Raw genomic sequence first — 23,769 nt, 5'->3', positions numbered from 1 at the left:
TGCACTTTAGTCTTCCTAATGATTCCTGTTGTGTTCTTCGTTTTTTCATTAAGTGGTGTGAGGTGATTGATAATCTAACAGCAAAATAGACCTTGCACCCAGAAATAATCACTGCTGTCTGCTTCAAAGTCATGGTGCCATGCCGCAGACACCTCCACAGGACCTGTAACTTGACTCAAGCTACCAATACTTGCTTCAATAAGGATAGTTGTTCTCATATTTGGGCAGCGGGGTCCATGTGGATCAAAAGTTGATCAGTCTCATTAAATCATATAGTATAGTTCGAAAAAACAATTGGGTTAAAAAAAAATATCGGGTTCTTGAGATTTGAACTTTAAAACAAAGTGATTAAGTTCATATCTAATTACTTTGCTAATTTCTGTTGGAGTTCATCGGCAATGGTCTAATTTGATCTACAGTTAAACTTAACCAAGATCTCGGTAAATTAGTATATGTTGCATGTCCTTAATGAGTTAATAATCTTGGTTTTAATAGAAATTTGTAACGGAAAAATTAAAGGAGGAATTAATTAGCACTGTCTCAAATCTATCCAATTACTTTTTTGAAATTGCAAAGTTTGTGTGTTAGATTATCGAACCACCTCAGGCTGCTTATAAGAAACTGAGTTTCTAATCATCTAGTAGATGGTCCAGTAGTAAGAACTTGAGACTAAGAGGTTTACTCTCCCTGTAGTTGCTAATATGATAACCACGGGAGGTTTACATGGTTGTTAACTTCAGGGCCCGTGGGATTAGTTGAGGTGTGCGCAAGCTGACCCGGACACCCATGTTACTAAAAAAAAAAAACTGAGTTTGTTTTTTTTCTTTATTTATTAAACTTTATGTTAAAGAAATCCTTCAAAATATATATTATTAATCGTTAAATGTATATGAATTTCAGTCGAGCTTTAGTGTTGTTGTAACGTGTAACATGAATAAAAACTAGGGTTTTCAAGTTTTAAAAACATAATTCTGAACAATGTTGCCAACTTTTTTTTCATTGATCAGTGGTATATTGTATTAATATTGATTGAAGGGGGGCTAGGGCACGTTCAGTTCAGCTGCTTCGCCATAGAGGTTTGGGCCAATCACGTCCTACAAAATGAGTGCCAATGAAATATTGTTTGAATAATAGGCAGAACAAAAGGAATGATGATCCTTGTGGTTGTCACTACTCTTGATCGAGAAGAAATATGAAGAAGGAGAAACACATGCTGTCTGGGTTTTGGTCGGGGAGTGTAAGATAGAAGCTTCTGGGCCAACCAAGAGCCTCCACGATAAGTGTTCTTGAAGCTTTTTAGAAGATGAGCAATTAGTATAATGGTTGACCAGAACAAGCTCCCTTTTTGTAGAACAATGATTCCAATGATGGCACCCAACAAAACCACCATAACCCAATCTTTTTATCTGTTTTTTTCATGCAAAGATAAGATAGAAATCCTGAAAAGGTGAGCAAAGAACGAAACAACCCTCCCTCCCCCGTGCCGTGCTCCACTTAAAAGAATTACTGCAATTAAAATCTTGCACGCGGTGGATGAAAGCATTACTCCTATATACATTTACATTCATGAAAAGTTATTAAACTCGGCTTCGGCTTAATTCGTATATATGCTTGGTTCATGATCTAGCCAAGATTAAAATCATGAATTAGTTTAAATAAACAATATTATTATTAAACTCGGGTTTTTGATTGGATTGTTTGGTTCATGACTTAGCCAAGATTAAGGTCGTGAATTAGGTTAAATAAAATAATATTGTTATTAAGCTTGGATTTTAACTGAATTGCTTAGATTTAACCGAGAAAACTTCTATTTATATTTTTAACTCGATACGGGCTAGATTTAACACAACATTGTTTATAGTCATGGCTCAAAATAAAGCATGAGAATTGAGAAGTTTTATTGAAGCTGTAAGCAGAGAGAAGATAATTAGGATCATAGAAAACAATGTTCAAAGAGAATGTGAAAGGGGGGCTAGCTAGGTCCAAGATGCTATGTTGACATGGCTCAAATCAATTGACCAGCATTTAATTTAGAGTGAGGCAGTTTCTAATTCTTGTAAAGTTTGATTGGAACGACATGATCAGAACCTTCATTGTCATCATGAATTTATGATCCACATCCTACTTTTAAAAAAAAAAATAGAAAAAAGATGGGTGGACTAAAGACCAAATCAAGCACGCATTAACTACGCATGATCTAATAATCCCACCCAAATCTAAAATTGGGTGTTATATCAATCTGCTTTTTTGTAGACTTGGCTTTTCTATCCTTTACTCACTCTTGTTTATAGTCCTTCCTAACTATTTTGTGTCAAGCTTTTTTGGGCTTCTTGTCTCTTAAATTCAATATAATATAAAAGCATAAGCCTCTTTTTTCTTCATCTCCGCTGCCTCATTCCTCCATCCACGCTTTGTGTGAGGAAGGAAGTTAGAATCCCACTTTGAAAACAAATACCAATGTTATAAGCCCTTGGAAATTCCCATCTTGTAGGGCTTTCCCTTTTCGATGAGTTAGGCATTCTAGGCTTGGCCCTTTCACCTTCATGTAGACTTATCCTTATGAGTCGGGCCTTATAGGCTTGGCCTTTCTGTGAACTTGGCCCTTCTATCTCTCCTAGGCTCTTCTAGATTCCTTGTCTCACTCCCCTTCTAAATTCAACATAAACTTTTGAGAAAATAAAATTGATACTCATACGCTTCAAAGAGAGATAATACCAATGTTTACTCAATAAGTTCACTTTGAAGAGAGAGAGAGAGAGAGAGAGAGGGAGAAATATAAAGAGAGAGAGAGATGAGTTGATAAAAAAATAATAAGAATATTTTTATCTAGACATAAAAATATTATTTTTATTTCTTTATCATGTGTTTTTCTCTCTTATTCAATAAGTATTGATAATCAGTTTCTTAATATCATAAAATTTCTTGTAAAGTTGGATGCACAGAAAAACAAAAATCAATTAAAAAAATATAATTTTACTATTTTGTTTTCTTATAGTTTTTTTTTCCTTTTCTTTTACGAGAAGACTCGCACTTGAACCTAATACGACACGAGAAATGACAACATTCCACTTGAATTATGCTAACAAAGAATATGATTAGCTTAACTTAGCTCGTGCTTTCTTTTCGGCTTGAAGCACAATCCTGCGTGTCGAGCATAAATAAAGCTGGGCAATTTGAGATTTTCATTATATTTTAAAATTTTGAGGGGGCCATGATAAAGAGATATCAACCCCTCCTTGATTTTGATAGCTATGAACTTGCAAAGCTTATCTGAGCTTGTTTTGGAAGCTCAAAAAGAAACCGAGCCAGCCATTTCTTTAAAAATGCAGGTCCATCGTAGGCAAACATGCCATTTTAGTTGACCAAAGCTCTTTTACACGTTGACGTCACATATGGGTAGCGCCACTTGCAGAGCCCGTATTCTCTTGCGGCCCTTCTTCTGCGCCTTTAGAAATTACGATATCTGGGTGTGGGTTTTATTCAAGGGTAAGCTGTAAGCTATAACAAAAACAATGTCAATGTGTTAATAAAACAAGACACGGAGCAATTTGAAGATCATGCAACCTAATCCATATACTGCTGAAACCCTATCAACTTCATTCTCAATTGGCACAGCCTCCCCTTCCAATCGAATTGTTCTGCATTACAAGTCAAGATGGAATAGGTTGAACTTCTAAAACTGTTAAAGCTTGCAAGTACGGAATTGATTTTGGTTGCACTTTCAATAATTCAAGCCATCCTAACCAGACCTCGGATAGATCTCAGGAACACAGGCATACTGTAAGGAAATTACACAACTTTCTGTAGTGATGTTTAACAAGATATCACCCAACTATTCAATCTGAAACACAATTTCCCATCATTGACATACTAGCATCCCTGGCCAAACAAAGACACTAGAAAAGAAATTTATTATTGGTATGGGAGAGTTTGTAGGAAAATAGCATTAGGATTTCTGCAGGACCTCTTTTTGGTATCAAACGAGCATAAAATCCATCAAGTTCCCAGCCAAAAAAAAATGTCCGCAAGGGAAGAAAAAGAAACAAGAAAGAGTAGGAGACCAAGGCTTCAGGCAACACAAACAGGAACTCAGATTCAGAATTAAAACAAGGGTCAAGACTAGGGTTGAAAACATAATACCATAGCTTCATATTAAACATAAAGTGAAATCACACGGAATGCAAATTTTAAATTACTAGAATACATCAGTTCATATTAGAATAGCACAGTAGACCTGATAGTAGAAACACATTAATGACCACCTAAGCAAACAAACAGAACCAAAACGAAAAAACATCAACCTTTAGGCCCTTTCTCCACGAATTCTCCTGGCAAGTTGGATATCCTTAGGCATGATGGTGACCCTCTTGGCATGGATAGCACAAAGATTAGTATCCTCAAACAAACCAACAAGATAGGCCTCTGCAGCCTCCTGAAGCGCGAGAACAGCATGGCTTTGAAACCTCAAATCCGTCTAAAACAAAGAAAGAAAAATCAGAATGATCTTTATAGAATTAAACATGAATAGGGAGAAACTGCAGTCATCATAGGGAATCATTACCTTGAAATCTTGTGCAATTTCACGGACAAGACGTTGGAAAGGTAACTTCCTGATCAAGAGTTCAGTACTTTTCTGGTACTTGCGGATCTCACTGTTGAAAAGAAATGGATTTACAAGCATAAATCATCATATGAACAAACACAATAAAATCGTAACTAGGAAATAATGTTTAGAGAAGGAATGAAACCCTTACCGGAGAGCTACAGTTCCAGGACGGTAACGATGAGGCTTCTTCACACCGCCAGTGGTGGGAGCAGACTTTCTTGCAGCCTTCAAATTCAAAATAAAAGATAAAGAGTTAAAATTCATAGCAACATTACAAAAACAACTAGCCTCTCTAAGCAATTGATATGTCAGGAGGCAGGTCACCGATTGGGTCCAATCAATGTCTACCACCATAGCTTTTGGAGAGGTAACAAAAACCATAAATCATAAAAATTCACACTACTTATTCTGCAGGTCACCGATTGGGTCCAATCAATGTCTACCACCATAGCTTTTGGAGAGGTAACAAAAACCATAAATCATAAAAATTCACACTACTAATTGAGAAAAATTCATTCTCATTGCACTACTTTTATAAATCGGAAATACAAGTAACCACCCAACAATGAATATTGTAAACCTCGATTGACTTTGTATATTCAAGCAAGGTTTCAGATATCATGAAATCAAACATATATTAATAAAATATCCTATAAATTCACATTGTATACTTTCCCTTTATCTGTCTATATGAGAGAAGGAGAAGGGCGTGCCTTGGTGGCGAGTTGTTTGCGAGGAGCTTTGCCACCGGTGGATTTGCGAGCGGTTTGCTTAGTACGAGCCATTTAGACCTGAAATTGGAAGCGAAGAAGAGTATTTAGGCTTAAATCGGATTATTATAAACTGGGATTGAAGAGAAAATTCAAGGAATTAGGGTTAGGGTTTGCGGTTACCTGTCGGGATGGAGGAGGAGGAAGAGGAGCAGAGAGGGGTTTTCAGTTTTATTATTTCGAATTTTTGAGCGTGAGGGAGATTTGGGGAGGTTTAGTTTTTATAGGGAGAAGTAATAAGTCTCTAAACGACGGCGTAGGAACAAATCATTGGCAAAGAGAATTACTCTTATGACCTTTACGATTTATTACAAGTCTCGACTCCTTTTCTTTTTTCTTTGCATGCCACCAGCATTTCTCTGTTTTAAAAGTTTACTTGTTTGTATTGTTTTCACCTATATTTGGAAGGATTTTAAAAGAATGTTATCTTGAAAAATAATATTAAATTGATTTTTTTAGTATTTTTTTATAATTTTAATTTGTTGATGTTGAAAAATTAAAAATAATAATAATATATTTTCAAGTGAAAAACACTATATACTATAATATCAAAAATAAAAAGAAAAGAATGTTATTATCTATCCTTACAAACCTTGGATGATACTCTTGAAAATATCTCCCGATTTTAACCATGGTTATTAAACTCAACTTGATAAGTCGTTTCGAATCAAATTCAGATTGGATTTCACAATAAATAATGAGAGCCCGGTTAAAAATTTAAATTAACATGTAATCTAGTCGATCCAGTAAAAACTTGATTAAAATATGTTAATTTTATTTTTAAAAAAAAATTCAAAATTTGGCTTTTTAAATTCTTTTATTAAATTTTAAATAGATGATTAAAAATTTATGTATGCACAAAAAGATTATCCTCTCGTAACTTGTCTTTGAATCCTTTTACAAAAAATTAAAATAGAATAAGTAAGTCTACTGACTAGCTAAACCAAATCATAGGTGGATTTTGATAGGTTTAATAAATTACGTGACATTTTCTTTTTGTAAACCTTGGCTACGGCATTGCTTTAGCTTATAGATAGACGAGGGTAGATTTGGAATGGATGATTTAGATATATCCATCAAACAAATTATAAGCGTCCTTGAACGTTAAACAAATTTGGAATCTGTTGGAGAATATACTCCAAATTTGGAATCATAGGGATAGCAACCGAAACTAGCAGGAATCTAACTCAAAATATATATTTATATTATATAAATATATTTATAGAATATTTAATTTTTTTAAATACAATATATATATATTCTTTAAAATTGATATAAATAATATATGATAATGTTTATTATTTAATATATATATATATATTATTTTATTTTTCATTGATAAATAATAGTGAATAATACATATTCATCGGATACCTACATCCTAATAAATAATTTATAAGTATCTAATTTTTGTTTATTATTGATAATAAATAGAATATAAATATAAAAATAAAATCCAACGTCACTGTGAACGCAGGCTTCGCTACATGGGTCACTAGTTGCAATTTCCTTTTTATAGGGTCACTAGTTGCAATTTCCGTTTTTATAGAACCTAGACAAGGGTGCCCAAAAGAGAGCTAACAAATTTAGCCGACTATCAAGGTTAGTCTGCTTAGTTTAGAGTTTGCGGACATAAAAAATAAATACATAAACATATTTTTAAAACAAGAAATACAAACTATGAGTCACAAATTTATGCTCCTTGCCATGAACTACCGAGTCAAAAATCTCCTGCATCAAAGATCTATCTGGCGTCCACTCGTATTTAATATTTTGTTTATATAAAGAATTCGAGGCACAATCAAGCACCGAGATGAAAAGGCCACTAACATGGAGGAGCCTCCTCCCATGGCGTCCCGCACACCTCGCCAGCGCAAAATCCAAGTCACTCGTCAACATCCCGAACCGTCTCTAATTCTCGGCTGCCCAACTGTGCATCAATTAGATTTTGCAAAACAAAAGGAAATCGAGATTGCTAGGGAAAAATCAGAACCACAGTCACAAATGATTCGGAAAAGATGAAAGAACACGGCTGAGTTCCATTAACCTCTGAACTTACAAGATTATATACAAAAGAGAAGAACACTCATGTCCAAAAAGTGGCAGAAAACACTCCACCGACATAAACTAGACGGCATAGTACATCACATATTCACATCGACCCAGCATCATACATCAGAAACTAACTACTGCCAGGACTAAGTCTCTATTTCTTGGCCCTTTTGGCAGCAGGAGACTTGATAGACTTTGGCTGTTTAGGTTTAGCAGCTGCTGATTTCTTGGCCTTAATAACTACTGCCAGGACCAAGTCTCTATTTCTTGGCCCTTTTGGCAGCAGGAGACTTGATAGACTTTGGCTGTTTAGGTTTAGCAGCTGCTGATTTCTTGGCCTTCTTAGCCCCAGCAACTTTCTTTGCAGAAGCCTCGGCTTTATTCACAGACCTAGTCTTTCTTGTAGTAGGTTTAACCTCTTTAGTCTTTTTCGCCTCTGGAAGCTTGTAAGATGCCCTGATCTTGATTAACTTTCCTCCTGTTGCAGAGTTTTTCAGTTGAAGACCTAAAATTTTCTTAAAATTTGCTGGGAGTACTGCTTTGTGCTTCTCTTCCATGTACTTTGCTATGGCATATGGACTCGACCCACTCTCATCATTCAAAGCCAATATAGCCTCCTTAATCATCTGCAATAATAATCCCAGCTTAAATTAAACATCAATACAAATACAAGTAACAGCGCATGAGTGTAAGAAACAAAAACCAGGAACACGAAGAAACATAGAAATACCTAAAAATAAGGAGGATGAGCAGCAGGTTTTTGGTTAGCGCATGCTTGTAATAAAAACCAGGAACATGAAGAATCATTGAAATACCTGAAAATAAGGAGGATGAGCGGCAGGTTTTGGTTTAGGTTGTCTAGGCTTCTTTTCCCTGGGAGTCCTTGGCCTCTTTCCTTTAACGGGATTCTCCTCCACCTTAGGCTCCTCCGTAGCAGTTGGTTGCTCCACGACTGGAGCCTCAGTTTCAGCTTCTTCGGTGGCTGTCATGGTGATCAGGCAGAGTAGAAAACACACAACAAAAGGATTGAAGAGAGGTAAATATAGTAGTTGCTGATATGATTTTCCTCTGTCATCTTTGAAAGACATTTATAGGAAGGGGACAAGAAAAGAGACTGGGTTTTGATTAGTCCATTTGGAGTCTAGGAGATTGGTGACGTGGATAAGTAGAGATCTAGAACGTACACGTGGAGAGGGATCTAATGGCTGTTTATATTCCTTTTTATTAGGGAGTAAAATGGTAGGAGGATTTGGATTGTTGTGGATAGGAACAATGAGGGCACTTGGTTTTTGGTTTTCTTTACAGGGATGATTAAAAAATGGTGTGTTTTTCGGTTAGATTTGGGATCAAAATTCTCCTGCCTCCTTAGGTTTCTTTCTGTGAAAATTTTATGAGATTGAAGCCTGGAAAGTGCTGATCACAGTGCTGTTTGGATCGAGTAAAATGGTTGGCATTTTGGTGATTGATTTTAAGCTTTTGAAGAAACAGCAATATTTCTTTCTTTCTTTTGGTTCATAATTAAGACATGAGATCCTATTAAGTAGACCATGTAGGCTTAATAGACCATGTAGATGGTTATTAATATTATACTGCGGGCCTGATCACTTTTTTAAAAAATATCAAGCTATTACTAAAATGATTTTCATAATAAAAAAATAAATTAAAACGGTATAGAAATTGATTTGATAGGCCTAATCAACTCAGTAAATTCAAAAATAAAATCTAAACAGCAAAAAAATATATAATTTAATTAAAAAAAATTAAATACAACATTATCTTAAAAAAATAAATATTAAAATAATATTGTATCTAACATTAATATTCTAGCAAACCCTAAGGAAACATTTGAATTCAAGAACCAACCTCCATCACCGTCCTTCTCACCAAAAAATAAATTCAACTTGTATCACCGTAGTAAAAAGAAAAAGAAAGAAGGAAAAGACCAATTAATTATCAGAAAAAGAAAAGATCACTGATTTAATTACAGAAATTAAAGATAACTGATTACAAAACTTCCATAAAAACAAAACAATATTACTCCGCTCACTGCGCCGTCGCCTTCCCATGCTGGCCATTTCAAGCAACAAGCACATATTCTTGTAGAGATGGTGGGTGACCATATTTAAATTTCCTTTTTTCGACAGGGATAAAGACCAGCCTCGAATTCCTTAACTAAGATGAAAATTAAAAGGAAAACTATTTTGTTCAATATAAAGGTCAAATTAACACCACCCATCATTTAATAATATAAGAATTTTTACAGATTAATCAGAAACCTCATCTTTCTAGGACAAGGGGGTGAGCTTCAATTCTGAAACCCCATCCTTCTCCATGCTTTGAGGTCTGGCATGCAAGTGAGACTCGCCTATAAATGGGGGATTTCGGCTAATAGAGGCGAGAGGATTAGAGATCCAAATCAATAACTGTTATGCTATCTTGAATTAAATTCAGTGTTACAACGGATAGAAAAAGGCCGGGGTGGTAATGTGGTGATTTTCAAGTCATTGATAGGAGCAGACAAACAATTAGTATCTCTAAACTTTTGACCACAACGCTGGCCATAGCTCGAAAGAACACAGGCTCTGCATCATATGACCAAAACAAGTTAGGATTATACCAATTAATAACAGATCACACATCAAATCACTAAATTTCATAACCCAAACTAAGATGGTTACTGTTTAGATAGTTGATCGAAACAGCATCAATCCACGGTGATTCAAACAGATCAAGAGTCTTGTTCGGTCGTTCACATGTAAACCAGAATGACAAAACCCTGTGTATTACAATAACCCAGGAACCAAAAAGAACCCACAAATTTCCCAGCTAAGATGAGGGAAACACATCCTCTGACCTGGGGCACATGGCCAACACTTGAAACGTTGCAAAAACTCCATTTACCTGGGGCACACGCCAGCTCTTGAAGCTGGGGGGGGAACCCAGTCTCTCACCTTTTCGGAGCACAATGATGCAACAGTGACTGGAAGCGATACAAAGCATCCAGTTTGAAGATACATTATGAGAAACAGATAATAGAAAAACATATTAAGGATGTATCAGTAGTTTCGCTCAAATTAATGTTCACTGCAGTGATAAAACCAAGATCCTCAACTCAAATATACATAAATGAGAAAAAAAAAATTGATTATCTAGAAATGGAAGGAGAGAACTCAGGAAATACGAGGGAAGAGAAAGGAGGAGCTGGGACAAACAAAAAGGCACACAACCGTGAGGATACATAAATTCAGCAACAAAACTCCGACACCCTAGTACCCAAAAACCACTTTGGAAAGCACCTAAGCAGTATTCTAAAATGCTCCCTGGTCCCTAAACAAAGCGTTTGTAGATTATTATTAACAAGAAAACATTTACTGCTCCTAGAACAGCATGCCAGAATCAATTAAAGATTATAAACTGTCATGAGGTCAAAACAATCTCCAAGGTACAATGCAGATTTAAAAGCCGTATCACAATGACAAAACAATCTCCAAGGTACACTACAGATCTAACGAATTATTCAAAAATACACATACTAGATAAGAGATTCCTACCACTAATATGGTGGATGCTTATCACTACATTTGACAAACACCTTAAATCTCATGTATAGAAACCTGATTTTGTCACTCATGGTTCAACAGATTAATTAGGCCCTAACTGCATTCATCTTTATGAGCTACAAGTCCCCCTCATTATGATTGCTTGCAATGTATCGACTAGTATCGACTAGAAGTATTGTTGACCAACAAGAAAACACCATGCACCGAGAAGAAGAAATAAATATGCAAAATTTAACCAGTCATTAACATACCTACACAACTAAAATAAAAAGCTACTGCCATTGTTTGGTAGAACCACTGTGTCTACTGCAGGTAGAGTTTCTAAAAATGGATTCATTTTATAGCATGGAGCACCTTATCTTCTTGCATAGAAATCCAAAATCCTAACCACCATGCGACCATCAAGTATTTATTTATCATACAAAAGAATGATTTACAGATCCCCCGAGAAGAACAATTTGAGGCAAAAAAGGAAAATATCATTGAGGAAATACTTAATATTTTTGTTTCAAGTAAAGGAAATTCCAAGGTAAACACAAATTATAACATGGTTCTCTGCAGCAAATCAATTGATAACAAACCTAAATCAACCCCACAACCCCACTGAAATCTAGGCGATCTGTATGATTCAAAATATTATGTCCTGCAATTTGATGAAAAAGTAGCTAAAAGGTAGTATACTCTCAACATGTGCAATCAACCTCATCACTATCACAATGCCCCAACAGGAGATACGAGGACACCATGTTGCAATTGACATCTACCACCTTCCAAGTACATGGAGGAGCATAAACAAACGACAACTATTCGGATTATCAGGGATATAAATCAACTGTAGCATAGGCTAAAATGTGATTGAGTACTATATGAGAACCTTTTACCTTTATAACCACAATTTTTAGGATTCTATGCCATGTATCCTTATGATACAGTGAACTGTAGGCCATTACCACCATCGAAAAATGCTTGAAAGCTTTGAAAAGCAATTCAACTACTGAAGTTTAAAGGGCATACATATATTTTCCTTGCAGGCACACCAATGTCATTTCTCCATCAATCCAATGCTAGTACAAAGTAAAAATCAGAATAAGAGACAATTTTTACCTAAGAATCAATTCACCTAGAAAGACAGATCCATCTCACTCTCACCACAAAATCTGTCAGTTTCAATCTCAGCCCAAGCCAAATGATTCTGTTATGTAATGATGCCATAAAGATCACTCTCAAAGTACATAAAAACTAATGCTACTGAAGAATCAAAATATGTTATGGACCAAGCCAATTGCTAGTTCTCCTCATGAGAAATAAATGAAAGGTGTTCAAAATCTCAATTTCATCTGGGGGCAATGCACCATCAAATAAAATGCAATTCCCAACAGTTGTGCTTTAGCAATAGGTGCATAAATTTTGAATGACCAGCCAAAACATATCCAGGTGGTCCAGTCATATGCATACTAAAGTAACCATTAATTTTAATAGAGTGAAAATCCATCCAATTCAAAATAAACTCGCACAAGATGGTGCGTTTCGGATTTATAATTCCCATTCTTCGGGCATAGAAGGTCTAAACCTTCCGTTTCTCTTGCAAAATTTTCAAGGAATCTCCACAAAGCCAGAACCAGTATGCTCAGTATTAACTTCACCTCCATGACTATAAGAAAAACTTTGACTTGAATCTTTGCACTTCCTTAAACCATTGTCACCAATCTGTTATGTTTTGGCTTCCATCAACATCAATATTCAATCCATGATTCAGGAACATAAACACATAACCAAAAACTTTACTTTAGAATAATCCATAATGCAATCCATGATGTAAGTCCTCAAGTAGTTCATACCTAGATCAAAGGGGAAAATGCCTATTCCAATCTCCAAAATATAGAGAGAATTCACTTGCTTAATCTATGTCCTTTGAAGACATACCCTAAACTAGACACAAACTCTCTGGACACTGCACCCAAAATTTCATAGGGAGAGAATATTGGAGTAAGGGAATCACGAGGAAAAATACAAGACATCAAAAAGATAAATGAAAGGCAGCTTCAACTAGTTTCAGAACAGCAAGCCATTTGCCTATCACCAATGATTAGCATCCTGCTTTTCCAAGCCCACCTAGACACAATTGAAGTTAAAACCTTTAACTTCAAGAATCACATCCAATATAGTATTTAAAATCACAAGGCAATTGGAATTACCAGATTTGCTTGTGCCTAATAGTGGTAACCACCTCCATATGAGTGGTCCCTCCCATAATAAGGTGGATATGGATCGTACTGCAACACAAACAGAAAAGGAATACAATGAAACTGTTAGTAATTAAAATTTGACTCAGGATAAGCTACGGATTAATTGCTCACATCAGAACCACGATATTCATGAAAGTAGGGATCACTGCCTGCTCCATAGGTATCTGAAACATAAAGCCATGAGGATGATAATATCAAAAACAATAAAGCAAATAAAATAACCATGTCACAAAATGAAAATATCTGGGGACAGCATAATCCATACCACGATAATGTGTCCCACGAAATGAAGCTGCCGGATCAGCATAATCTACTCGGGGATCAGCGAAATCTAACCGGGGTCGAAGCCTACTGGGTTCCATGTAATCAGGATCTTGGTCCTAAAAGCATGGGAAAACTTCAAACTCTAAAGAATATAAAGGATGCACAAACAACAACAGAAGCTTAAAAATTAAAAGAACAAACAACCAAATTCCAACTTTTAGGCCACAAAAAGAAATCCTTACAGTCATATAAAATGATCGTTTCATCCCATGTGAACCATCATCATAAAAATAGGGGTCATCAAAGTGCCTTCCATTGAAACGTCTGTCAAAGGATTCTTCAGGAGAAAATGGTTGCCTCCTTGAAGAAACATAGCCCCTATGTCCTCGCTCAGGGGTCTCGTGCCAAGCTCGATTGATATTAGATCTTGATGGCCCAGCAGCCATACCTCTACTAGCTGTTTGATAACCTCCTCTGAAAGAACCCCTTCTTCCTCCTACTCAATACATTAATGTGAGTTAGATTTTTAATTGTGGCTGCGTGAAAGATCTGCATCTATTGGAAAGGAAGGTGTGCTTGTGTGTATGTGCGCTCACTCAAAAAGAAAGAGGCCACTGAATACCTTGCCTCCCAGGAAGCATGTCATATCGATCATTATAGTCATACTCACGGGGACCCATTCTACTAGTTTGACCATGTTCTCGTTGATAGAAACCCCTACCACGTTGAAAATTCGCCCAGTTTGAATGATGCCCGCCCCGCCCAAAACCCCTTCCTGTAACATAGTTGCCTAAATCAAATGGAGACAAATGCATTTTAAGAAATATTCAAATCCTCAGGATCAAAGGTTACCAAATCTTAAATAATTTCCACTTCCAGAATGACCAATTCGAAAGCCACCACACATTCCACCCTTCACAGCCTGAGTTTTTGGCAATGGATTTGACAGCCTCGCTTTAACTCTCATCTGCCAGCACATGACAACATCATGATGTCAGTTCATACATCATCTCTTACCATATTAGATACAAAAAGGGTAAAACTTTATTGTACACCATGCAACTAAATGCATGCATTTCACAGGCATTAATCTGGAATGATCAAAGTCTACCAGGAAAGGATATGAAAATAAAACTAAAACTGATGAAAGTAGCAAATTGAAAAGAAGAAGATGTAGGTTACTTTAAACACATTTCCTCCACACCTCAATCCTTATTTTTGTTTCAAGTAGGAAAATGCCAAAATAATTTAATGAAACCTAGAAATAGCTTTCTAGATAAAGTAATTTTGCTACAAACACAAAAAAAAAGGAAAAGAAACAGCTGCAAAGTAACATACATAGAAGCAGATGAAGTATGAAAGGAACATTTATTACCTTTGTGTTACCATTGCCAAATTCTCTATTATTTATTCCTTCAATACAAGCAACCGCAGCTTCATGCGTAGAGAAGTCGACGAATCCAAAATCCTTTCTCTTGGCGGTTGACATATTCCGTGCCAGGACAATTCGTACAATCTCCCCATAACCTTTCACGCACTCCCTAACATGATCTTCATCCCAGTGAGGAGGAAGGCCATCAAGAAATATAGTCTTCACCTGAGCCATAATTTCAGGGTCAGGCTCACGTATAGGTTCAGAAAATGCCACTTTGGCAGTTCTCTCTGGATGACCAAATACAACATCAGGCTTCTGAAGCCGCTTGTAAGCAAGCATTGCATCAGTATGACAAGCAAACTCAAGAAATGCAAAACCACGACTTCTCCCTTCATGTTGAGCATCGGGTACAACAGTGATGTTCTCAACACCTTCAACGCCATAATCCTTCAACTTTTGTCTTATCTGCCAACCCACATTATATTATAAATCATTGAAAAAATCTAAAAACAAGCGGGAATTACAATTAATTATTAGATGCTCACAGCTTCCTTTGTCCATGTGTTGCATATATTGCCCAAGAACAATGTATCATTGTCCTCGCTTGGTGCTGTCCCACATCGCTTTCCACGAATCTGTGAACAGTTGAGGAGTTAATATGATACTCATAAAATATAAGCCAAAACTATGGGGTGATACATACCACAGGGTTTTTCATTTCAGACAAAGCGCGTTTAACATGCCCCTTGTTTGCAAATTTCACAAATGCATATCCCTTATTCCTATTTGTTGAAAGATTTTTGTGCAATCGAACTTCAACTACTTCACCAATCTTCTCAAAAACCTTTCTCAAATCCTCCTCTGTAGCATCCCTATCCAATCCACCAACAAATATCTCATATTCTTTCTTAATCTTACGCTCCTTTGCAACAGCTGTTAGTTCCCTGCGTTCCTCTTCCATTGCAGCAGCTTCTTCAACAGGCTCATCTGGATCTTCAAAGTCATCCTCAACAGGATCTTCAAAGTCCACTCTATCTCCATACTCCTCATACCCGTCATCACCACCATACTCATCTTGCTCATGTTGAGTCTCTTCTCTTCGAACGTGTTCCTCCATACTTCCTTCCATCATGACAGCCTCATTTCTGGCCTCCACTTCATCGTCCACGTCTTTCTTCTCACCCTCATTAACCCCCTTTCCCACTCTGTTAGGTTCTTCATTCTTAGATACTTCCACAACCTCATCAGCAGGAATATCCACCACAGTTCGTTCCCTTTTAACAGACTCCCCAACCCTATCATTAACCGCTTCAACCTCCTTCCTAGAATCGACCACAGGTTCTTCCACACTTTCCTCCTCCTTTACAGAAACAGCAACACTTTCAACCTTAGATTCTTCCACTCCCATTGCAACTCCTTTCTTCTTTATAGATTCTCCAACATTATCAGCAGCAAGTTCCGCCTCCTTTTCCCTTTCTTCAACCTTAGACTTCGCAGCAACCACAGTTGTCGGGGTTTGCTCCAAAAGAGCTTTTGCATTAGCAGGGGTTTTCTTCACTACCTTCACCACTCTCCTCACAACCTTCTTTTTAATCGGAAGAGGTTTTGTAGTTTCCAGTGTTACCATACTCACATCCGTTTCTATATTTGTTCCATCAACTAATATTAAAGAAAATAGCAAACCTCAATAAAACCTAAAAATCACATCACATGACAAGAAACTTCAAAAATACCTAATTAAGAATATTAAGCTAGTTGCATAAAAATAACACTACAATTAATTATTTATTTGCATGAAAGAATGGAATAGTTATTGTTACCTGATGATTGTTCAAGTTTTGAAGCAGAACCGGCAATTGGCGACGGTGTCATGTCGCTATTTTGTGTCCGCTTGGCGTTGGGTGGGGTTTTTGGAACCGGTGATTCCTCGGTGGCAGAATCAGGAGCGGCTTTGACAGCGGCAGGTTTCCTTCCCACCGGCGTCTTTTTAATTGCGGCTGGTTTTGTAGTTTTCATGTTGACACCCCCTGTGAGAGGGAGAGAATATCGGCTTGGAATTTATGAATATTAAGATTGGTTAATTTTCTTCATTTGATTGATTTTACAATTTTCTTAAGAATAAAAACTAGGGGCTTGAGGAATTATATTAGACAGGTAGATAGATCACTTACAAAACCCGGCCCGGCCATGACGTTCAATTTGGCAGCGGTATATTTAAAATTAAGTTAGGTTATAGTAATTTTTTTTTTCTACAGCGGGTTGACTTTGAAGTTTATTGTGTCTTTGTTTTTATTGTTCAGAAAGGTTTTTTAAAAAAAATATTATTTTAATTAATTTTTTATTTTAAATTATTTTAATATGTTAATATTAAAATATATATTATTTTAATATATTTTTAAATAAAAATATTTTAAAAAATAACCATTACTATAATATCAAACACTATTTTAGTCATGACAAAGATAAAAATGAAGAATAATGGTCTGGATTTGTGGTGGGTCTGTGCTGTTTTAATCCTTGCAATATGCTAAATGCTAACATTTGTGCATTATACATCAATATTATAAGACAGATAATTAAAGTGAAAATTACAGTTGAAATGGATGGAAGTTTTATAGTGTGGGTAAAAAAATTCATTTTAATTCTTATACTTTTTCAGTGATGTCTTTTTAAGTCCCTGAAATTATTGAGATTTAACTTTGGTGAAAGCTTCATTTTTATTTTTATTTTTTAATCCCTAGTAAAAGAAAAAAAAAAGAGAAAGGTTGGCTGGGTTCCGATAATAAAAAAAGAAAATTCATATTGTTATTAATTATGACCATAAAGAAGTTGATATTGGTGTTCACATGTTCTATTCGACGAAAGAAATTTAATTTAGGTGTTATTTCACCTTGAAATTTCTTGGAAAAAATAAATATGATATAATAGTTCGACCCAACCTGTCATATATTATCCACTTTAGGCTTTTCGTTCTCACGGTTTTGTTCCTAGTAATGTGAGTCCACTTTTGAGTCTGACGCCTCAAAATACATACAACAGGTCAACGACCAGCACTACTCATAAAGCCATGACTCTAGACGCTCGCATCCAATGTAAGACATCACAATCCCCCCCACCTTTAAGACGAGCCGTTCTCGGCTCTGATACCAAATGTGCATGCGTGTGTGTGTGTTGCATGGATTGTATGAGGTGTTGAATATTGATGAGTGAAATAAGGTCCGGAATCATAGGACCTTATGATGATGAGTTAAGTGAGTAAATTGATAGTAGTCAATAACTTGGGATGTCTTAAATACAAATGAAACTCTGCTGAAATTTTGATAAAATTCTTTTAAAAAAAATTACCCTCAAATTAAGAGCATATGTTGGAATCTTTTAGCGTTGATCAAATCCCTTGGATATTTTGGGTTTTGACTTAAACTTTTGTTTTCGAACAAATATTTTGCTTTGTTTCAAGGTACTGAGGGGTTTATATGCGTATCTAAGTTGTTTTGTATGTGTTTTGAGGTCAAAAAAATAATGAAAATAAAATTTCAAGGTCGAAAAGCTCTAACCTTGATTTTCCAGCGACCCTGGAGATATAGAACCCGTTTGGCTCTGCGGCTGCGGCTGCGTTTTATTTAAAACGCAGTTCGCAGCTGTTTGGTTAAGGAAAAAATTGATTTACTGTTCACTAGCCCCCATTGAATTTCTGCGTTAGCAACGCAGGAAAGGAAAAGCAATCATTTCTTACTTTTTTTCACTGTTCACGTTAATTGCATTGTTCAATGAACAGTGAAATTAACATGAACAGTGCAAGTGATGCACTGTTCATGTGAACAGTGCAAGAGATTGCACTGTTCACTTAAAAATAGTGAACAATGCAATTCTCTTGCACTGTTCACTTGCACTGCGTGGACACTTCTTTTTTTATTATTATTATTTAGTGTGTTAAGTTTTGTTTTTGTTAATTTTTTTAACATTTTTTTTTTAAAAAAACTAGTTTGGAGTGAATTTTATACATGATAATATTTTATCTAATTTTATTACACGCTAAAAAATTATGAAAACTGTAGTTCTTGTCGGATGAATTTTGTACGTAATGGAATTGTAGATAGTTTAATAGAATAATAAAAAAATTTTATATAAAGTATGATTTATTTCATGATGTTACCGCAATAGTTAAATCCACAATATTTAAATTAAAAACCATCAATATTAATATATATATTTTTTAAATTATTTTATAACCTCAATTTCAAAAACATTCTTAACCAAACACATTAAACTACTTTTTCTTCAACCTCAATTTCAACCACAGTTTTAACCAAACACCTATTTTTTCTAACGAACCACAACTAAAAGTACTTTTTATAAAACAACTTTTTTCAAACCACAACCACAATAGTTACCGCAATACCAAACACACTCATAGACAATGAGTCATTTATGTCGTTTGTATATATAAAAAAATATTAGTTGGGCGGATGAGAAGATTTAAATAGGAGGTGTGTGGATGTACCCTTGCAAGCTCAGAAGTGTATGCCCTTCAAGCCCAAAAGTGTATGTCCTTGCATTAGGCCCAAGAAATGGTTCACTAGGCCTGCACTCTTGGTTACTTTTTTAAGGGTTTTCCTTCATTTTTTTTTTAACTTCATTTTAATGAAATCAAAGCCAAATAATTTTTTTTTAAATATACATTAATAATTTTTTAAAATATTATGGCGGGATAAAAGAAATTTTTTCTTAACTGTTTTTTTAAAAAATCCTAGTTGTTTTGAATGAAGTTATCATAATTTAATGATCCAAGTTGTGGATTTAGCGAATTAACTTAGGTTAGCTTGAATTTTTTTTGTTGTGTTTTTAAAAATTGATTTTTTTTAATTTTTGTATTTGAATAATGGGCTGGTTAGTAATTGGTCTTTGTATTTTTTTTATTTGTTCTCAATAGAGAGATTTTGTTTTCATGACTTAGGTTGTGAATTTGACCGTTTTCCTTAAGTTTACTCGAGTTGTTTTTTTGGATCTTTTTTTTTCTTCAAATTGAATATTTTTTTAGTTTTTGTCCTTCAATATTTGATTGATTAAGATTCAGTTTCCTAATTTGGTTCAATTTATATTCTATGAAATTATCATAGCCTCGTAAATCGAGTTGTAAATCGGTCCAGTATATCATCGTTTTATTTATAAAAAAAATATGTTATCTAATATGCCATTATCTCGATATTTTAAAAGTATATTGTCTAATATGTGTCGGATTTTAGCTTTCCTAGCATCTTTATATTTTTTACGATTAGAAAAAAAATTGAACTACAACATAGTGCGGGTTAGAAAGCTAATTATCGTCTAGTTAATAATTGTGTTTGTCATTCAAAATTTAATGTTATAGAGTGAAATGAAAAAAATTTCCATGCACATGCGTATACTTACATAGTTACATACCCATTCCCATATGTATATATACTAGCTTAGCTCGTGATTTGCTATGGATTAGATTAAAATCTTTTTAAATACAACAAAAAAATATTCAAGTTGTAAAAAGATATATGGTATTTTTATTAAACTTGGTCTAACGAGTCAACTTTAAAATTTTATAATCCGACTCCTTGTTTAGATTAGGTTTTAAATTAAACAGTGTTGGAGTTACATCAACGTGACTTAATCGACTTGATTAGTTTAAAAACATACTGAATGATCGGTAAAAAACATGTAAGGATAAAATTGAGAAAAAAATAATGAAATTGATATAAAAAAATCTTGACTCAACTTATTGTTTAGGACAAGTTTAAAATTAAATCTTATGAAAGTTGTCGTAACATGACTCAGTCGACTTGACCGATTTAAAAATAATCTAACCGACTAGTAAAAAACATTTCCAAGTAAAATTAAGAAAATAAAAATGAAATTGATAAAAAAAATCCCTCTGCTCCGACTCCTTACTTAGCTAAGTTTAAAATTAAATAATATAAAAATTGTCTTAATATTAATATAATTCACTTAACTTAATTTGTCTAAAGATAACATGTATAATTATTAAAATAAATATAAGAATGAAATTAAAAAACAAATAAGGAGGAAGTGGAAAAAACTGAGGCTAAATTAAAAAAACAAAACCGTTAGTCAAGCTAGGTAATGATTCCAAGTATGAAAGTAATATTGATGCTTGATATTATTTTTATTTAGGTGTTGGGGGTATATATAAATTAATTTTCGTGCACTGTAAATCCATTTATTTATTAAATCCAGGTAGGACTTAAAAATTTTATACTAATTTTATTTTTCATAATTTCACTTGAGATTAAAATTATAATAATTGATAAAAACACATACCTTAATCATTAAAGATGTCTTTGGCATTATATTTAGAAGCGTTTTATAAAAAAATTTTATTTTTTTTATTTTTTTCTTCACTTCTAATTAATATATTTTTTAATATTTTTTAATTATTTTAATATATTAATATCACAAATAATTTTTAAAAAATAAAAAATATATTATTTTAATATAGTTTAAAATAAAAAATAATTAAAAAAACAATTACTACTACAGTAACAAATAAACTCTAAATTAACCCTTTATGATATTTTAATATCTAAACAACCTTAATATGAAAAACTTATCGTACCTGAGAGATCGAAATGCTACTAAACTAAAATCCGTCATTTTAACCCACAACGACAACCAGTAGTCCCAGACTGACGAGTACCGGCCCCTTCTGCGATTCCCCGGCGGTGTCGAACCATTAGTGCTCGGTGGCGATTGAAATACACGCGCAAACGTTCTTCTGAAGAAAAGAATTGAAGAAGTAAAGTAACATGGGTGCCTCAGAATCTAGTCTTTCAAGTTCACAGGTAATTCTTCTAATTTCAGTAATCGTTTACAATAAATTTGTCACTGTTGAATAATTTGCTTGTTGTATGGTGTAAAGAAAATGACAGACGAAATCACTACTGTCACTGAGAGATCAGAAGCTTTGGATCCCATTTTGGAGAAGCTCAAATCCCTCAAAATTGTAAGCTTTTTATTATTTGTTTAAATAATCCCAATTTGGAGACATACACTATCTTTTTGTTCAAAAAAATTATTATTATTATTATTTTTACTTCAGACAAGGCCAATATTAACTTCAACTCCGAAGGAAGAGGGTAGCTTGAATGACATTTTGGTGAGGAAGGCATCGTCTTCTTCAGCTCTTGGTGAGTCTCGGACTTGCTTTATCTCTCTATTTCCTTCTTGCAGTAGACTTTCTGCATTGAAGCTTTGAATAGAAGTTAGAATGTTATATAAACGTAAATTAATCCGCTCTCTTTACTCAGTGAGTGAAGAATGATTTGAACAAAGATATCTACTGATGAAACAGAAAAGTAACTAGCTTTCGAATGTGTGTGAATGTTCTTAACTTCAAACATTCGAGGGTTCGTTTCATTATCCATGGTCCAGATAGAGAAAAGAAAAGAATCGCAGGTTTGGTGCTTTTTTTCTCTCCTAAACGTTTTGTTTAGAATGAAATTAACGCGATGCGAGGCTGAATGGTAGCTGTTTGATGTGGTTTTTAATGTGATGTATATTGTTCAGAGATGTAATTTTGCAATGTTATTTGTTGTGTCTTTCCCATCCCTTTTAAATTTGTTTGAGAAAGGCTAATCTTTTCATTTGGTATTTGCATGGGTGTTGTTTATAATGGATGTTATTTGTTGTGTCTTTCCCATCCCTTTTAAATTTATTTGAGAAGCGCTAATCTTTTCATTTGGTATTTGCATGGGTGTTGTTTATAATGGTCAATGCAGCAACTGTAAATCCAAATGTGTTATTGGAGCTCATCTCAATATATCGTGATTGGCAAGACGGGAAGGTTCAGCAGATAAGCATGAAACAGGTTTGTCTGTCATCAAGAACTACTATGAGTAGAAGACCAGTTTATAAAATGAAGTTAAATTGTAAAGGCGTGGGATGGATCATATGATCTTGTGGTCGCAGGTTCTCAGTGGATTCTATGTTGATTTTCAGTTTTTTCTCTGATGCAGTTTTTGACATAAGTTAAGATCCAGGTTGAATTTTATTACTAGGATGTACACTTCCCTCATGGACATGGTCCATGGATGATGATAAATTTCATATAGGATCTGTAAAAAACTTGTTTATAGGCTAGGACCACGTGTAAATGAATTTTTTACGTTGTGGTTGCGGCTCTTCAATGCTTATGTTTAGGTTTTGGTGAGGCATCAGTGGAAAGTAGCCAACTATATATGATAGAAACATGAAATGTCCAATCTGCTGTTAAAAGAAACCAGATGATTTGGTTTTACTTCATATACACTCAATTCTGGATGACCCGATTCTTTAATAGATCAGGTTCAAAGACTTTAAACAACATGGTTCTATGTCAAAAAAGACATAACTGATGAACCATTTGAACTGTTAATCTTTTTTTGCTCATGAATATGTGGAACCACTGATTCTTAACCAGATTGTCTGAACTAGAGTGCAACAACAGCCATAGTACGTTGATGTTTCAAATCCTTTTAGGGGTATGCTTTCACCTGGAAAACTTCTATCTCTTTTACGAACTTTGAATTTGTGAAAACTATTGGAGGAGGAGATAGAAAATAAGATAGAAGTGGCAGATGCTTTGGCAATTAAACTTCTTCAAAGGCTTAACTACTCTGTGTCAGCAATGAAGACTTCTTCACAGCATCTATCAGAAGGTACTTCACAACATACCGAATGGAAATGGATTACTGACAGATTATGGAACCAGATACATAAATTATCAGAGAATTGATTGTCTCTCAGTAGTGTATTGTTTAACCTATAATCTCCCTTGAGATCGAAATTTGCCCCCATTGCTAACAGGCAACGTAGTAGAAAAGGACAGGCAACAAGTTGTGATTCTTTTTTATGCCATCCTATCAAGATA

At 34.7% G+C, this 23,769-nt stretch overlaps 4 protein-coding genes across 4 annotated transcripts; 1 reads left to right on the top strand and 3 right to left on the bottom strand.

Annotated features, from left to right (window-relative positions):
• Nucleotides 1–4,125: 4,125 nt before the first annotated feature.
• LOC7495534 (histone H3.3) lies at nucleotides 4,126–5,645 on the bottom strand. Its single transcript, XM_002310812.4, has 5 exons — nucleotides 5,500–5,645; nucleotides 5,320–5,397; nucleotides 4,755–4,831; nucleotides 4,562–4,652; nucleotides 4,126–4,474 (listed from the first exon to the last, which is right to left on the bottom strand). Exons 2-5 carry the CDS (start codon nucleotides 5,389–5,391, stop codon nucleotides 4,304–4,306), a joined length of 411 nt encoding a protein of 136 aa, XP_002310848.1. The 5' UTR covers nucleotides 5,392–5,397; nucleotides 5,500–5,645; the 3' UTR covers nucleotides 4,126–4,303.
• A 1,750-nt stretch (nucleotides 5,646–7,395) lies between these two features.
• On the bottom strand, nucleotides 7,396–8,417 carry LOC7480170 (histone H1). Its single transcript, XM_002310813.4, has 2 exons — nucleotides 8,244–8,417; nucleotides 7,396–8,054 (listed from the first exon to the last, which is right to left on the bottom strand). The coding sequence occupies exons 1-2, from the start codon at nucleotides 8,415–8,417 to the stop codon at nucleotides 7,689–7,691; spliced, it is 540 nt and encodes a 179-aa protein (XP_002310849.1). The 3' UTR covers nucleotides 7,396–7,688.
• Nucleotides 8,418–12,757: 4,340 nt separating this feature from the next.
• On the bottom strand, nucleotides 12,758–16,995 carry LOC7480172 (uncharacterized). The gene is made up of 11 exons (XM_002310815.4): nucleotides 16,694–16,995; nucleotides 15,577–16,532; nucleotides 15,419–15,508; nucleotides 14,874–15,338; nucleotides 14,351–14,465; nucleotides 14,121–14,273; nucleotides 13,741–13,994; nucleotides 13,500–13,614; nucleotides 13,346–13,398; nucleotides 13,184–13,261; nucleotides 12,758–13,100 (listed from the first exon to the last, which is right to left on the bottom strand). Exons 1-10 carry the CDS (start codon nucleotides 16,887–16,889, stop codon nucleotides 13,199–13,201), a joined length of 2,460 nt encoding a protein of 819 aa, XP_002310851.3. The 5' UTR covers nucleotides 16,890–16,995; the 3' UTR covers nucleotides 12,758–13,100; nucleotides 13,184–13,198.
• Nucleotides 16,996–21,457: 4,462 nt separating this feature from the next.
• Nucleotides 21,458–23,645, top strand: LOC7480173 (uncharacterized). The gene is made up of 5 exons (XM_052454325.1): nucleotides 21,458–21,703; nucleotides 21,781–21,864; nucleotides 21,961–22,048; nucleotides 22,640–22,728; nucleotides 23,446–23,645. The coding sequence occupies exons 1-5, from the start codon at nucleotides 21,668–21,670 to the stop codon at nucleotides 23,632–23,634; spliced, it is 486 nt and encodes a 161-aa protein (XP_052310285.1). The 5' UTR covers nucleotides 21,458–21,667; the 3' UTR covers nucleotides 23,635–23,645.
• The last annotated feature ends 124 nt before the right edge of the window (nucleotides 23,646–23,769 follow it).

Source organism: Populus trichocarpa, chromosome 7, assembly GCF_000002775.5.
Source record: "Populus trichocarpa isolate Nisqually-1 chromosome 7, P.trichocarpa_v4.1, whole genome shotgun sequence".
Taxonomy (NCBI): domain Eukaryota; kingdom Viridiplantae; phylum Streptophyta; class Magnoliopsida; order Malpighiales; family Salicaceae; genus Populus; species Populus trichocarpa.
The sequence above is the reverse complement of the archived record's forward strand: the minus strand, read 5'-3'. Positions and strand labels throughout refer to the sequence as shown.

Coding starts and splice junctions, on each gene's coding strand:
- LOC7480173 (XM_052454325.1), top strand. CDS start 21,668: ATGGGTGCCTCAGAATCTAGTCTTTCAAGTTCACAG. Junction 21,704..21,780: donor CTAGTCTTTCAAGTTCACAG/GTAATTCTTCTA, acceptor TATGGTGTAAAG/AAAATGACAGACGAAATCAC. Junction 21,865..21,960: donor AGCTCAAATCCCTCAAAATT/GTAAGCTTTTTA, acceptor TTTTTACTTCAG/ACAAGGCCAATATTAACTTC.
- LOC7480172 (XM_002310815.4), bottom strand. CDS start 16,889: ATGAAAACTACAAAACCAGCCGCAATTAAAAAGACGCCGGTGGGAAGG. Junction 16,533..16,693: donor AAAACTTGAACAATCATCAG/GTAACAATAACT, acceptor CTTTAATATTAG/TTGATGGAACAAATATAGAA. Junction 13,995..14,120: donor CATGCTTCCTGGGAGGCAAG/GTATTCAGTGGC, acceptor TGTATTGAGTAG/GAGGAAGAAGGGGTTCTTTC.
- LOC7495534 (XM_002310812.4), bottom strand. CDS start 5,391: ATGGCTCGTACTAAGCAAACCGCTCGCAAATCCACCGGTGGCAAAGCT. Junction 4,832..5,319: donor GCAAACAACTCGCCACCAAG/GCACGCCCTTCT, acceptor TTGAATTTGAAG/GCTGCAAGAAAGTCTGCTCC. Junction 4,475..4,561: donor AAATTGCACAAGATTTCAAG/GTAATGATTCCC, acceptor TCTTTGTTTTAG/ACGGATTTGAGGTTTCAAAG.
- LOC7480170 (XM_002310813.4), bottom strand. CDS start 8,417: ATGACAGCCACCGAAGAAGCTGAAACTGAGGCTCCAGTCGTGGAGCAA. Junction 8,055..8,243: donor CTCATCCTCCTTATTTTCAG/GTATTTCAATGA, acceptor TTATTATTGCAG/ATGATTAAGGAGGCTATATT.